The sequence below is a fragment of the Phocoena phocoena genome, chromosome 16 (genome assembly GCF_963924675.1).
Source record: "Phocoena phocoena chromosome 16, mPhoPho1.1, whole genome shotgun sequence".
Classification (NCBI taxonomy): domain Eukaryota; kingdom Metazoa; phylum Chordata; class Mammalia; order Artiodactyla; family Phocoenidae; genus Phocoena; species Phocoena phocoena.
This window is the reverse complement of record NC_089234.1, coordinates 17,066,609-17,082,600: the sequence shown is the minus strand read 5'-3', so window position 1 is coordinate 17,082,600 and position 15,992 is coordinate 17,066,609. Positions and strand designations below refer to the sequence as shown.

The 15,992-nt window shown below is 44.8% G+C and overlaps 1 protein-coding gene across 15 annotated transcripts in view; it reads left to right on the top strand.

Moving 5' to 3' along the window:
- The window catches only part of TCF7L2 (transcription factor 7 like 2), a 195,930-nt gene that overhangs the window by 12,639 nt on the left and 167,299 nt on the right, over positions 1-15,992 (top strand). For 5 of the 15 annotated variants that reach the window (XM_065893829.1, XM_065893828.1, XM_065893837.1 and 2 more), the window contains exon 4: positions 273-341. The exons of the other annotated variants lie outside the window; for them this stretch is intronic. In XM_065893829.1, coding sequence (XP_065749901.1) covers positions 273-341 — 69 coding nt within the window. The remainder of the gene's footprint in view (positions 1-272; positions 342-15,992) is intronic. 15 annotated transcript variants of the gene reach the window in all.

Here is a 15,992-nt window from a genome sequence, read left to right as displayed (position 1 = left end):
CGTCCGTCTTTCCTTCTCGTGTCATTGATCCTCGCTCCCAGCCCCCTCCACCCCCCTTTTGCTTATTGAATAGGTGCTTTTTTTAAAAAAAAAACTTTAGATTATTATGATCATCTTATTTATAGCAACAAATAAAAATACAGAGGTCTTGATTGAATGCCAAGGCTGCAGTTCAATCTAGGAAGGTTTGTCTGCTATTCATAAACTGCTTAAGATGTTTTCTTGTAGTTTGTGACATAAGCAGAACGCTTTGATTTGGTTTCTTTCTACAGCTCTATTTTCAGTCCGGGAGCACACATTACTCTGCGTACAAAACGATTGAACACCAGATTGCAATTCAGGTAGGACATGCAAGAGATCCCGAAGCTTGATTTTGTCAATGTGTAGGTCTCTTGTGTCTCTTATTCTCCACCCCTCCCCCTGACCTAGGTGATGATGATGGTGGTGATGATGGCAGTGCGGTTGTGGTTGATTCTTCGGGGGAGGTTGGAAGCAAAGAAGAAACAAGAGCAGAAGAAATGCTGCTAAAATGATTTAAAGATAGGGAAAGAAGGAGAAGCCTGTGTGTTTTTGTTAAGGGCATCTCGATCAGGCATGATGGGCACACAGACGCCCTAGCTTGGCTACTGTTTTTTGCTTCAGGAGGGGTCTTACATTGGGAGTCACATGAGGTGACAGAATGTGAATGGGAAGAATTAAGGGGGGTGAGATAGCAGAGGAGGCTGTGTGACAGCCAGAGAGTTGTTTCCGGTGGATCAAAATCATGTTAAGTGGTGCTAGGAATATCACTTTTGACCTGATTGTTCTGAAATGTTGATTTCTCTAGGACTTGTTGATACACGACACTGGAAGTGCTGGGAGGGAAAGGCGACAGATCCCAGCTTTTGATGAGTGTCCTGTTTCCTGCTCACGTAGTACTTCCATTCTCTTAAATCCAAAGGCTAAACAAATCACGGACTAATATAGGCTCAGAGCTGAACTGATGCCAACAGAGTGCAGTCGTGGAGGGAGAGCAGACTAATACGATTTTCGTCTGTCTGCCTGGCCTGGCCAGGATGGATGGACCTCATGGTGTAACTAATGGTGCCGAAACTTCTTGAGTCCTCTGCTTCTGGGTTAACCCTTCAAGGGGAGGTTTTTGAAACCCGCTGTTGGGGCATTCAGGTCTGGCTCTGGGGTCTTCTCTCCTTGGAAGCGGGTGTCGCTTGGTTATATCATTTCCGTTCTTCCCTTGCTCACTTTCTTGTGGTTAGCCCTTGCGGATAACTTGTGTGTGTGTATGCGGTCCACAGCCATATCGCATCTTTGTAGCGGTGCTGTTTCAAATCTGCCTCTGTCTGGAGAAGACTTTCCAGTAGCCCTTTGTCCCAGGTACATTGTGAATTATTCCACCAGTGAAAAGTAGGACTCAGCAGACGTTGTTATTCGGTGGAGCCCCTAGTATTTTGTACTCATTTCGAGGTGACAGTAACTTATTTAAAAAATATTTTGATTCCTTCTGCAGTCGTGCTGCTGATCCGTGTGTGTATTTTAGGGGAAAGTACGACTCTCGATAAGGCTCCTCCACCCCCAGATTATTTCCAAGGCTGGTGGGTTTGTTTGTTTTTGTTTTATTTTTTGGCCGCGCTGTGCAGCATGTGGGATCTTAGTTCCTCAACCAGGGATCGAACCCGTGGCCCCGCCCCAGCATTGGAAGCATGGAGTCTTAACCACTGGATCCCCAGGGAAGTCCCCAAGGCTGGTGTTCTTGCTGGCACTCTCCCTGGGGGACCCTTCTTCCTTTTGATCGGCAGCACAGTGAACATTGCTCCCAGAAAAGGGTATAGACTCAGGGCTTGGTTGGAGAGCAAGCCCAAACCCTAACTCTTGATGAGTGGATGATGAACAGTGTCCTGAGGCCTGCCACATCTTGGGGGGGGGGGGGGGGGCGGGCTGGAAAATCCCGTTGCCTGGGGTATGGGAATTGTCAAGGTTGAATAGCATCACGATCCCTATCTTGGAGTGGAAAGGCTGGCTGGGGCCATGTCACTGGGAGACCAGCCGAGCCCAGAGTAGCTGTTTTGTGTCTTTACACCCGTTGCTGAAGTGTCCCTTGTTAGGCCGAGCAGTTCGTCTTTCTCCAAACCACCTGGCACAGTGCGGGCCGTGTGAAGCGCTTTCTCAGGAGGGAGATGGAGTAAGTTACAGAGCTCATTGTCTGGAGGACTGAAACCATTACTACTCGTCCATGAACAGGTAGTATTGTTCTCCTCTGCTTCTGTTTGCTAAGACATGATGCCCATGTGGGCAAACAGAGATATTTTATTAGAGACCCAGCACCACCATGCTTTGAGGATTCTTTCTCCCCCAGTCTATGCTAGACCAGGATGAGGTCAAAGCCACATGGCATCTAGCTGTAATTTTAGTTTGACCATCAAAGGATAAATGGCGAAACAAAACGAAACGAAAGAAGCAAAGGGGAAAAAAAGAGGAAACCTCAGACACAATAAATTGTTCCCAAGGCACACGGCAGCTCAGTAGCAACGTGAGGGTGAGAGGAGAGGGTGGCCCTGCTTTCGTGCAGAGTAGAGCGGATGTTTGCCCTCTGCCCCATTCTCCAGTTTAAGGCTTAGATGCAACGTGATTGTCAGGGCAGAATTTTCTTCCCTGGAAATTTAAAACTGTTTAACCTTAATAGGTACAGTATTTCAATCTGAGCTGAGCTGGTTGCTTTCCTAAGCTATATCCTGAAATAACCTAGAGTAGTATGACACCGTGCATCCCATGAGATTCCTCCCCCTTTCCCTTCCCTCCTGTAATCTCAGGACTTGGCCAGGTGCAACATTTATGTGAATGGCTTCTGAGTGATTCTCTAGACGTGTCTGTCATGTTCTTCTAAAAGGTTTGGACACAGTATCAATTGATGTGTTGGGATCTTCCTCACTTTTGACAATCTCCTTAACTCCTCTCAGTTTTGAAAAGACAAGAGCAACACAAAAGCCATATTTTCCCTAAATGGTTAACACAGTATAATTGGAATAAAAATTAAAAGGCCTTTTTTTGGTTTTTTACAGACATAGATATTTAACTCTATTGACTTGTAGAGAGTTTTATTGAGATATAAGTACAGCACAGTGCACAGATCCTCAGTGGTGAGATGGATGAACTTTTACTTTTGTGAACATCCATGAAACCATCCCCCAAATCAATATATAGAATGAGGTTGGAATGCTTTTTCTGTACAGGGCCAGATAATAAGTATTTTAGGCTTTGTAGGCCAAACAGTCTCAGTGGCAGCCTCTCAATTCTGCCATTGTGTGTGAAAGCAGCCCAAAATAATACCTACGGGAATAGGTATAGATGTAGCTGGGTCCCAATAAAACTTTATTCATAAAAACAGATAGTGGCTGAATTTGGCTCATAGGCTGTAGTTCGTGGGGCCCCGAAAAGGAGTATTACCAATTCCCCTGGGGTCTCACTTATTCAAAGCTTCCCGCGACTGCTGACCAAAATTCTCACCCTGGATTAGTTTCATCTATCAATCACCATGGATTAGTTTCATCTATCAATCACCATGGATTAGTTTTGCCTGTGTTTTAGCTTTTTAGCAATGGGATTGTGTAGCAAATAGACTGTCTCATGTCTGGCCCTACTTGGCGTATGTGTGTGTTTCACCCCTGTTATTGCCGGCAGCATGGTATGCTCCTTTTTATTGCCATGTACTGTATGCCACAGTGCAGGTGTCCTTTCTGTGCTTTTGGGTATTTGGATTGCTTCCAGTTTCCTGCTACTATGAGTATAAGGCCCTAGTAACATTCTCACCCAGATCTTTCGGAGGAATATGTGTGTTGGATTCTGGTCACACTCGGGAGTGGACTGGGAGAGTGATATGTGTGTTTAGCTTGCATTGCCCTTTTGAGAGAGACTTGAACACTGGATTTCAAATGATATCTTTTGAAATGCACCAGCATAGTGGTTGTTGGGTGTGTGAGTGGCACACAGGAGGGGGAGCAGTAAAAAGATCGGGGTAGGGGGTTTCCCTGGTGGTGCAGTGGTTGAGAGTCCGCCTGCCGAGGCAGGGGACACGGGTTCGTGACCCGGTCCGGGAAGATCCCACATGCCATGGAGCGGCTGGGCCCGTGAGCCATGGCCGCTGAGCCTGCGCGTCCGGAGCCTGTGCTCCGCAACAGGAGAGGCCACAACAGTGAGAGGCCCGCGTACCGCAAAAAAAAAAAAGATCTGGGTGGGATCAGAGGCCAGCTTGCCCAAGCTCCAGTGCACGCCCCTTCACGCACGGCTTTGCTTTCTGGCCCCAGTGGGAGCTCCTCCCACTGGGGCCTGTTTCTGGGAACTCCTCCCACTGTCTCCATTAACCCGGAAGAGATCCTGCAGGCTGAGCGCAGAGGTGGACTCACTTTGCAGATACCTCCCAGGAGTGCCCTGCAGGTGATTGTGGATAAACATTTCGGCACTGTCCCCACTACCTCCCTGAAGAGAGCTCTTCCCACACTCCTTCCAACCCCAAGAGTAGTGTTGGAATCAAGGTCAGGATCCACAGAAGATGTTTCCGTTGGTTTTCAGAAGGGCTACTTCACAACCAATTAAGCCTTTGTTTTAAGAGTATTTTGGCCAAAGGTTGATGTTTTAACACCAAGTCAGATGTGATTTAGGAAAAAAAAACTCCACACGCAGCAAAAACAAACTGTGTAGACCTTTCTTCGTTGTTTTTCTTTTCAGATGTGCAGTGGTTTGTGTGTGTGCGTGCACAAAGACAACTAGGAGAGGATCCAGAAGAAATGGACCATTTTATTTGTTTACACAGCTGAGCGGTGGAGATTTTGTAGTGGGTGTTGCTTTCCCTTTCATCCTCAAGGCTGCAAGCTTCCATCTGAGTTCTCCCAGCCCATACCATTCTGCTTGGTCTTAGAACTCATCTGCCATGATTCACTACGGCCTGAGGACCATCCTCCAGGGCCTGGGTGCTTTGTGGAGCCAGCGAGAGAAGGATACAATTTGGAGAGTGTCCTGTCCCCTCTTGGTCCTTTATTCTTGAATGTGAACTTGGCACTCAGTCTTGTCCGTGTTATAACATTGTTAAGATTCCTGAGGTGCTATGGCTCAGGGTCCATCTCTTTGCCATCTCTTTGTGTTCGTGATAAAAATGTCCAGAGAATTGTACCAGCAGGTTTGAGCAGGATGTTTGAGGGTGCCTGGCTTTTCCCTAGTTGATGTTTCGGATGGTCGTCTCTTGAGTTCTAGGCCCTCCCTTGCTCCACAAGTTCCCTGGCCTTTCAGGTTTTGTGAGGGTTTGCGATATCCATTGAGGAGCAGATCTGGGCTAAGAGGGAGAACTCGCAGAAGCCAGTTCTTCATACGGTTCTTTAGTCCCATCACCAGCCTGGCTGTGAGATTTCATGTCCACTTTCCACAAAGAATGCAGTGTGTGTGTGTGTGTGTGTGTGTGTGTGTGTATGTGTATGTGAGAGACAGACAGACACAGATGTCATTTCACTAGAGTAGTTTGACAAAGCCTCTGGGTGCCAGTTAACGTATTCAAAAGGTTCATTCACTTGCTATAGTGGCGCATTTTAGCCTAATTGTCTAATTGAAGTCCATACCTCAGAATGCTTGTTCATTCATTCAAAAACATTTATTGTGTATCTAGTGTGTGCCAGGCCCCTGGGGAGTTCATCAGTGAGCAAAACGTATCAAGGAAGCTTCAGTTTGGGTGATGTTTTGGATGTTGATTTATAAGCACCCCACCCCCCTTGGTCTGACTCAGTAGGTTTTGGATACAGTCCGGGAGTTCGCATTTTTAATCAGGGTTCTGATTTTTGCCTCCTGAAGTTTTGGAATTGTTGCCCCAGCGGCTTCTGAAATCAGTCAATGATCACTTATCAGCTGCTCAGTCATTTTCGCTTGCTGAGTAAAAACTAAGGGCTGGCCAAGTCATTAAGGGGGATAACTTTTTCTCATTTTGAGTGAGAAACTAGACTGCCCTTAGGTTCTGATGAGCTTTTGAGGCCTTTCCTTCTCCCTGGTTATGGGAGGAGAGCCAGATACTTTTGTAAGGCTCAAGAAGAGGGATTTCTTTGTTTATGGAAGAGTGGCTTGGGCAGTGATGTGCTTGGTCTTAGGGGTCAGAGGCGATAACAACAGCTGATAGTAGTAGCAGCTTCTGCGCATTGCATTCTCCCAACGCATTGGGTCTGGTGTTAAGTGCTGTATGTGAGTTCTTCACTGATTCTTCATCACAACACAGAAGGAAACCCAAATCGCGTAGCTCCTCTTACCACCATTATCCCCATTTTGTGAACCAGGAAATGGAGACTCAAATACGCAAGATATTTTGCACACGGTCAAGGAATTAGGATTCAAAACTGGGCTGGAGAGAGCCTGTACTACACAGCTTCATGCTGACTACTGTCTGCTCAGAATATAAGCTCAGCAGGGTCTGGGGGTTCCTCAAGCAAGGGCAACTAACCAGCTCTCTGGGGTCTATACAAAAGAACCACCTGGGAGCCGCTCAAAAATACAGAATCCTGGGTTTTAACCCCTTGGAGATCCTCATTCATCAGGACTAGGTCTGTGTTTCGCAGGTTTGAGCAAGCATCACCTAGAAAGTACCTGGTGGGCTTGTTGAGATGCACATCTGTGGCCCCACCAGAGTTTCAGCTGTAACAAATATTCTGGTGATACTGACGCCGCTTCTGTGGCGACAGCACAGCACCTTCGAACCGGTGGGCAAGGGCAATATTTCCCAACTCTGGCTGCACATTACAATCCCCAGGGGAGCGTTAAAGACAATGCACCGGCCTAGGGGGATGCTGGGATCTGAACCCCGTCCCATTCTGGAAGATTCTGATGCATGTAGCTTCATGAGAACAACTGCTGTAAAATCTTTTGTCCGTTGGCTTATTTTAGCTTGACTCTTTCCCTGGGGGAGAAGAGACTGGTTGCATTCGGAGTTCTAAAGGATGTCTGTTCAGTGGTAGGAGTCTCTCTTTTGAGAGCATTTCTTTAACAGGTAATCTCAGTGATGGCCACCGTCCCCTGAGTTAGTACCAGTGTGAGAAGGTGGGACTCTGCTGTCATATGCAGGGGGCTGTGGGACCCTGAGGCTGAGGGTCCTGGCAGTCTAAGTGCTGTTCAGACTTCCCCGTGCTGTGAAAATGCAGATGTCGGATCAGTAGTTCCAGGCTGGGGCCTGAGATCCCGCGTTTCTGACGCACTCCCCAAGGGGTGCTGATGGGCCCCAGAACACCCTTGGAGTGGAGCAAAGGTAGAGTCCGTTTTGAAAGGCAAGGAAACTGAGGAGCAAAGAGGCGAATTGGTTTGTCTGAGGTCCCACCACTTGGTGGAAACGGGGCTGAGACAAGAAAGCCAGGAGTCCAGTTTGGCTTAACGTCCATCTCTCAAGGAGAAGTTATCCTCCTGTCCAAGCCAATAGCAGTTGCATTGCATTGGCCAGGTAAAATAAAACAATCTCATTTTCACTTAGTGGTTTTTAACTTCTGTCTATTCTAATTGTATCATTGTATTTGTATAAGTTGAGATATTTGTATCTTTTCATTCTCCACCATATTAAGGCACTTGGGACCCAGCCTGCATGGCCTGTAAGAGGGCTGGTGAGGATGCAGAGAAGTTCTGGTTGTCTTTGACTAGAACAACCGGAAAGAATGGAAACAACTGTTCTATATCAGCCATCTGGGTCCCCCATATGGACCACAGCCAGTAGGTGTAGAGGTCTGGTCTGTGGCAGTCAGCTGGTTGTATTTTCTTAGTAACTTCATTTTATTTTATTTTTTATTTATTTATTTTTTGCAGCTATTTATTAAAATTTTTATTTTATATTGGAGCATAGTTGATTAACAATGTGTTAGTTTCAGGTGCACAGAAAAGTGATTCAGTTGTACATATAGATGTATCTATTCTTCTTCAAATTCTTTTCCCATTTAAGTTACTACAGAATATTGAGCAGCCTTCCCTGTGTTGTACAGTAGGTCCTTGTTGGTCATCTGTTTTAAATGTAGCAGTGTGTACATGTCAGTCCCAAACTCCCGAGCAGTTTGTGGGATCTTAGTTCCCCGACCAGGGATCGAACCTGGGCTCTGGCAGTGAAAGCACCGAATCCTAACCACCGGACTGCCAGGGAATTCCCAGTAACTTCATTTTATAAGTTGCACTTTATAATAGTTTTTTTTTTTTTTTTTTATAAAGTCCCTGAGAATCATGGGGCCTTTTAGCTAAGCACAGACATCTCTAAGTGGGTTATGGCTGACCTTTGCAGGCTTATCAAACTTAGCACTTAATTTGTTTCTGCAGTTGGGTTTGGTTGCACGGTATCACATCCTGGTCAAACAGATAAGTGGTTGCAATTTGTTTTTGAACAGTTTACCTCGGAATTGCAGCATACTCTTCAGTGAAACAGAAGCGGCGGTTGACCATTCTTCCCAAGGGTTCCACCAAAACCCCTGGGTGGTCGGCAGTTTGTTTAATATTTTAATGAGTAATGCATTGAGATTTAAAAAATACCAGAGTAGGCACAGGTACTATATATTTCTTTATCTGTGGCATGTTATAAAAAGAAACATTAGAATCAAATATTTGTGGACTCTTTGAAGCATCTTCACAAACCCCTAGTCTTTTGAGGTACCAGCTGGAAAGACTTGGTTCCACCAGCTTCTATAACGATTGAGGCCTGGACTGGAAATTTGCATGTCTTTCCGGGCTGGATGAGATAAGACGGCTTAGTGCGGGCTTCTCCACCTCAGCACTATTGACACTTGGGGCTGATGATTCTTTGTGCACAGGAGACTGTCCTGTGCATGGCAGGATGTTTGTTTAGCTCCAGCCCTGGCCTCTCCCCTCTCCATGCTACTAGCACCTAACAAAAATGTGGCAGCCCAAAACGTCTCTAGATCTTGCCAGATGTCCCCCGGGGGCCCAGACTGCCCCTGGTTGAGAACCACGGGCTTAGTTTTTCAGCTTCAAGTGGGCACCCTGCCACTGAAGCCCTAGGAGCATTACCTTTGCATTTTAAAGGGATAGGTACAAGAGGAGGTGGGCAGTTCAGCACATATGCTTCTGGAGTTAGATAACCTGGGTTCAGGTCCAGTTTCTGCCAGTGTCTACCTACTAATTAGGTAAATTAGTTACCTGGTTTGTAAAATGGGGGATGATGCTAGTTTCCAGAGGGTTGTTGGGAGATGAAATGAGATCAGGTCTGTGATGAGGTGGGTAGGGCAGTGGCACACTGCTTGACAAGTACAGGCAGCTGTTTTTAACCACTGGGAACTATGTGAAGTACTCATTGGTAGATTTCAGATCAGCCTTATTCCTTCATGCATTGTATATTTTTTATTTCCTGTCAAGAACACCACACATGATAAATTTGATGCCATGGACTATCTTTGCTGAGTAGCAAAGATTTATGACTCCTGTTGGTTGCTGTTTGCACTTCTCTTATGTCACTTGAAAATCCTGCCTAGTCCTTGTAACATTTGACTAGAATGTAAGCTCTTCTGAGGTGTGTCTTACTCATCTTTGTATCCTTAGAGCACTGTGTAGGAATGCCTGGGACATAGTACGTATACAGCAGGGGTGTGAATGTGTTGAAGTACTGTATACTGTGGGCAGAAAGGGAACAGAGGACATAAGTTTGCATTTTTTTCATAATAACCTCTTTCATAACATGAGAGGCCAATAAGTATATTTTTCTGGTACTCAACCAAATAATTTGAGATAGGCCTTCAGTCCCCGTGTAAACTTAATATTCTTTCCCAGGTATCTCATATTTTGATTTCAGCTCTCCTTCAGTGCGTGAATTTGTACCCTGTCCTAATGACCATGGCACTGCCCAAACAACGCATAACCATAGTTGGACTGGTTTATGTAATTATCTTCTAATTTTCAAGATGCTTGGAGGTTAGTTGGTTTTTAAAAGAAATATTAGCTTTTTTTTTTCTTTAAATGACAAGTAGTGTTACCCATTGGATTATAACATTTTCTCAGACTTTGACAATTGTCATTAATTCCTGCAGCGAACTTACCAAAAAAAAAAAAAAAATTAAGCACTTTCCTACTTGTAGATGGATGAGCCTTCACAAGCAAATTCATTCCTTTCTATTCCCAAACTTGTGCCTCCTTGAATTTTGAGGTTGAGATGAAGCTCTAGAGTAAAAAAACGTTGGTTGACAGTCAGAAACTGTCCAAGGCTTGAAAATGGATGTGTGTGTGGTCGTAGCCCATCCTGGGGCGGTGGTGGGGGACTAGAGGATTCTTTTCGCCAGAGCTTTGGCGAGGCTGCCCCATAGGGAAGATAGTCTTGTGTCAATAGTTTTTAAGTTGATTCAGTAAGCATTGTTGCTGATTGAAATTGAAGAATTGTGAAGACAATTCATCTTGAGGAACACAGAGCAGGGAGTATGAGCCGGGCTGCTGGGAGCAGACATTGACATACGGGCCGTCATCAAACTAATTGTTGTTTGAATTACCTGTTATGATCCGATGACAAATCTGCCTTGCTCCTGCCACTGGAGCAGAAAATGTAGCTTGAATTGGCGTGATGTTAGCAAGTGTAAACTGTACTTCAACAAGATGGATAAACCCAATTATGGGGCAGACCTGTAGAGAGAAAATCCATTTAAATCTCGTAATGTTAAGCAGAGCTGTGTTTAATTCATTTGGACCAATTTGGGAATGATGTATGAGTGTTGGTGAACATTAGTCAACGGGGGGACCACTTGGAGGAAGGGGATGCGTTGATGCTGCTAGCCACTTGGGGAGGCATCTGGGGTGTCGTCTCAGCAGCCTGCACTAATGGCGGGGAAAGGCATTGACAAAACGATGTACTGACCGCCGTCAGGAGAGCAGCATTGTGTAAATGAACCAATAAGGAAAACATATGAAGCAGAAACGAGAGGAGGTGTTTTTCCTAAATGCTGCTGACGGTCCAAAATATATAGGAAACTTGAGGTTCTTCTTCTGTGTTTCTAGCTCCCCAATATCCTTGTGGGTTTTTCCAAGCCTTGTAGTAGGAAGCCTAGGAAATGCTCTTTCTATTTCCTTAATGATGATTTAAGAGAGAGGGAGAGAGAGAGCGAGAGGGGAAAGGGACAGCTAAGTTTAAATTGATAATCTTGGGGCATTTGATTCTCTACGGGAAAGCAGTCAAGAAGGCACTGTTATTCTGAAATACATATATTATGCATATTCGGAAGAGAGTTTGGAAGGTCTTATCTATTTAAAGTTTTCTATTTTTCTTTAATAGCTTTTGAGGGGTGACCCAGCTTTGTATGTATTCAATAGTATGTGCTCATTATATACTGATGAGGTGAATGGCAACATTGAACTTTAGAGAAGTAACTTTCGGAGCTAAATACTGGTGTTTACACGACTCAGACTCGTTAGGATCTATATGGACCTTGTATTCTAGATTCATCCAGTAGTTTGCATTCCTGGGAATTTTATGATTTTCATCTAAAAATTTCTGGTTTTACTCCCCCCACCCCCTATTTCTATAGTGTTGGTTTGGTCCAGGATGGTCTTAGAAGACTCTAGTTTCCTTTTGTTTTGGGAGGAGCTGGTAAAGCCTGCCATTGAGTTGTTACTGTTTGGTTTTGCTCTTTTGGTTTTGGGGTTTTCTTGTTTCTTTTCTTTTGTGGAGTGGACTGGACTTGGACTCCAGGCTTGTTCAAAGGAGCATTTGAAAGACTGGAGTGAGTAAGGAGCTTGGCAGTGGACCGCCAAGAAATTCATGGTTGTACAGTCTTGCCCCCAGCCCAAAAATCTAACCATTGGGAGTGCTGGTGTAAATGAAGGTTAAAGTCCTAGGAGCTTTTTTCTCTAATTGGGGTACAGTTCATTGTATGGGGTGGTGGTATACATTAAGTGTTCATTCCAGGCAAATCTGTTCGCCCAGAGGCAAATTTATTAGAATTTTACTTTCTGACTTTCTCCAACTCAGTTGAAGAAAGAATCCAGGGATGATAATAAAAAGTTAAGATTTTACAATTATGGCTCAATACTGAATTCTGAGAATCTGAATATTCTAGACTAGTTTAGCAGTAGAATTTAGGCAGAACACTTTGAGATAATTTAAACTACCATCTCCACCAAAACCCACCAGCACATCGAAGCCCTCAAGTTGACCCGGCCGTTGGTAGACCTCCCAATCATTTCAGAACAAGTAATGCAACTAAATGAATTTGGAAGAAACATTGAGATGTGTTTCCAAATCTGAAGGAAGAACTTTGCACTGAAAGAGGGAGCATCCCTTGTGTCCCATGGGCTTTACTGGGGCTCTGTCTGGTTTGGCTCGAAAGTGCTTTCAAGATTTATACTCCTGGGGGTGGGGTATAGACAATGTGCACTGGGCAGGCAGTGAGTAAGGGGGTTTTTGGAAAACAGACTCTTAGGGAAAAGAAAACATCTACTTTCTGGGTAGAATGGCCTATTCGTGGTAGAGGTAAGTCTTTTCAGGGTTCAGGAGGGGTGCTTTCTTGATTAACTTGTCCCTTTCTGGTCTTGGAACAGGGCTGAAATCTGGCAGTCATGTGTGCAAAGAGGCATTTTTGTCCTTTTGATTAGATCCTCAGATATAAATATATAGTAGAAGACCTAGGAATACTTAAAATATGATACAAAAATGAAATAGTGAGATAATATCAACTCGAGCTTAAAATAAGTTATTTTCTGTAGAATTAAACAATAATTAGCTTCCTTATGGTATCAAGTTCTAGATAAGGGATTAGTTGATGTATGGAATCTATAAGACAATTCAGAAGATGTTTCAGGAATCAGAAAGTTCTGAATTTGGTTCTTATCCTTAAAACCAAAAGCAAACCTCTCTTCTTTCCTCCTCCTGGTCTTCAGGTGCTTAGTTAGGGCTGAAGAAGCCAAGAATTTTCCTGTTAATTAAAAAAAAAAAACCTCACTGACCCAACGTAGGCAGGCATTTTTTTTGTGAAAGAGAACTTAAAGGAAGGTTGAAAAATGTCCCCAAGCTCAAAAGGAGGTGTTTCCCAAGCCACCACCGTGCTTTGTGTACCCGATTTTGTTTTGTGTTGTCTTAAAAAACTTGTCACTTGTCACATTTTCACAATGGTGAGTGAAAGCAGTTGACAAATGTCACAGAAGACCTGATGTGTGAAGCCATTTCTGTCTGAAGAATTGGCACTCAGGGCCTTAATTCTGGAGGAAAAGGCTTCAGTCACGTGGTAGACCCTCTTTCCTTGAAAGAGGGGAACCCCTGCCTCAAAAAAAAAAGGGCAACAACAACAACAACAAAAAAACAAAAAACAACTATGTTTTGCTCTGGTGGCTTTTCAGTTGGGTTACATTTGCCAGTTTATCTTCATGAGAAGATAAGTCTGAATATACTTATCATTTCCCCACGAACACACTCCTCCTGCCATGATTTTGTCATTTTGGGAGAGTGTAGGGAAAGCACCAAGTTCGTTGCTGTTGTTGTAGACCGGATTGGATGCCCCTGCCTCCACAACTGTGTATTTCTTTTTTTTTTTTAAATAATAATAATAATAAGTTGAGAGTTGTTTGGTGTTTTTTTCCTCTGGCCTTATTGGAATTTTTGGCCAAAACGCTTCTCTCCAGGCCCCTGGTTTTGCAAAGCAGTTAAAGGAGCCCGACAGTGACTTGCACATGTCGGGAGCGGATGAGCTGACGTGTAGAAAATACACACACACAAAACCACATGCCCCATGCAAAGCAGATACGGTTTTGATTTCGACCTCCGTGGTTCTGCTATCGTTGCTTTTTCCGTGAGAGTGGATCTTTATCTTTCGGCCGACTTCTGGTTCCGTTCATGGTTTGTGGTTTCCAGTTGCCATCACAGCTTGTGAACTTGGCCGCTTGGGAACCAAAGGGACCAGGGCTCCTGGCCCGTGAGAGTCTGAGGAGAGAGAGCCCCAGGCTGGCCTTCCCAAGGAATATTGAGATTGGAGATCTGCGCCTGGGCCCGGGTTCCCTGGCAAGTGGCCGCAGAGCCATTGTCCCCGTCCTGGATCCTTTACTGTCACACGCTCCCCACCTGGGGTTTCTTCTCTCTCTTTCTGTGTTAGTTATGTAATGTCTCTAAGGACTATTTTGGAAACATCTAGACCAACTTGTGATTGATCTTCCTGTTCTCTGTATTTCCCGTGATTCCCTTGCTTTCCTCTCATCCTCTTTGGCAGGAAATATTTTTTTCCTCATTAACGAGTTTCCAGGTCAAAATTTCCCATAAAGTATGAACTTTTCTTTATCCCAGTATTTGATTTCCATCACTTTTTTTTTTTTTTTTTTGGTTTTGTTTTTACATAAAGCTGAAAACTTTAAATTGGGCAAATGGCTTAATGGCTCTGTGCCTCCGTTTTCTCATCTGTGGAAAATGGGTTTCATAAGAGGACTTGCCTCCTGTGTGGGTCTTTGTGAGATCCTGTGAGAGGGTTTAGCCCAGTGCCTGGTCCATGAGAAAGGTTTAATGGTGGTGTTACTGTTACCAGTCGGGTGTCTGAGGAAACCCATCGGCCCGAGGCAAATGGGGACACTTGGTCACCCTGGCAAGAAAGACTGTTGTTACACTCTTGCCAAGTTGACAAGTTGGTGATGGATTGTGTTGCATACCTTTTTGTGCTTTTTCTACACCCCCCCGCCCCCACCAAAAGAATCTGGTTCTGAGTTATTTCTCCTGTAAGCGAGTGGGCCGAATCAGGAGGCCAGAATACCTTTTGAAGAGTCTGGGTTGTGACATAATTTATCTCCCTGGGGAGGGCAGACAAAAAACTGATCGGGAGACTGGACTTGGAATTATTCAGCTTCTGATGGACATGAAGTTAGCGACAGCAAGACAGGAATTCGTGGCCTTTTGGCTGTAGTGTCTGCTCTCTTCTTTGGTCTAATTTCTATTGCTTCGAACTTCATTAAAAAAATAGATTTTAAAAGGCATCCCTTTGGTTCTTGAAAGGCAGAGGGCTGGCTCCTGGCTTGCGAACCTAATAACACTTCTTTCTTTCTTTATGAGGGAGTTTCCTGGGGCCACTGTGGTCAGGTTATTGTTTGTCTGTATCTGTAATAAGCGTGTAATAGCCCCGTCCTCCTCCACTTTGTCTCAAAGACAAGTGGCCCTAGTGGGTTTCTGGGGACAAGAGGCCTTCAGAACCTGTGATTAGAAGCTCACTGCTCCGGGGCCCTTGGTGCCAGCACCCATGGCGGGAGGGGCAGCATGTCTGCAGTTGAGTCCGTGCCCACAACACAGGTCCCCTCGCTGGAACTTTCCTGGGAGGTTCTCCTGGGCAAGAAATCAGTGAGTGGACGGCGTTCTCAGGCCTGTTCACACTTCCGCTTGGATAACAGCGATGCAGTAAGGAGCTTGTCCGGAATGATTTATTCTCAGTGGAGGTTAAGAAATGACATCTATTCTCCCAATCGACTTGACAGCTGTCACTGTTTCTTTAACACCTCCTCGCTCCAGAAGGTCCAGTTCAAACCTCCCTCATTTGCAGAAGGCCGAATTCACACACAGGGCTGGGAGGTTTGTCCGTTTTTATGGCTCTCTTTAGCTTTTTCAGAGGCCAAAAGGAAAAGAGAGTGAAATATGAGAAGTCAGAAAACAGTCAATGGACTTTTTTTTTTTTCTTTTTAAATCCTCACGCCCCTCTTTTTGGCTTTGGGACGCGTTAAAACAACAGGAGTGTGTTTACACTCTCCCACCCTCCCACCTCCCTTGGAAAAAAAAAAAGGACTTGTGTTTAGCAGTCATTGTTCATCAGAAAGGTATGGTATTTTTGTTGGCCTTGGCCAGACCTTTGTAGCTGGTCAGTGGCCTTGGGCTGCAGAAGGTGCCTCCATTTTCCTGCCCTCTTCCGCTGTCATTTGTAGCATCCTGGCTGATGGTGTAGCTTTCATCCAGAGCAGTGCTGTACCTTTTCAATTGGTCCGTCCCTCTAAGTGATGATTTATGCCATACCTCTCAGAAATGTCTTAATTTACTTCATTTAATAGTTTTGCCTCCT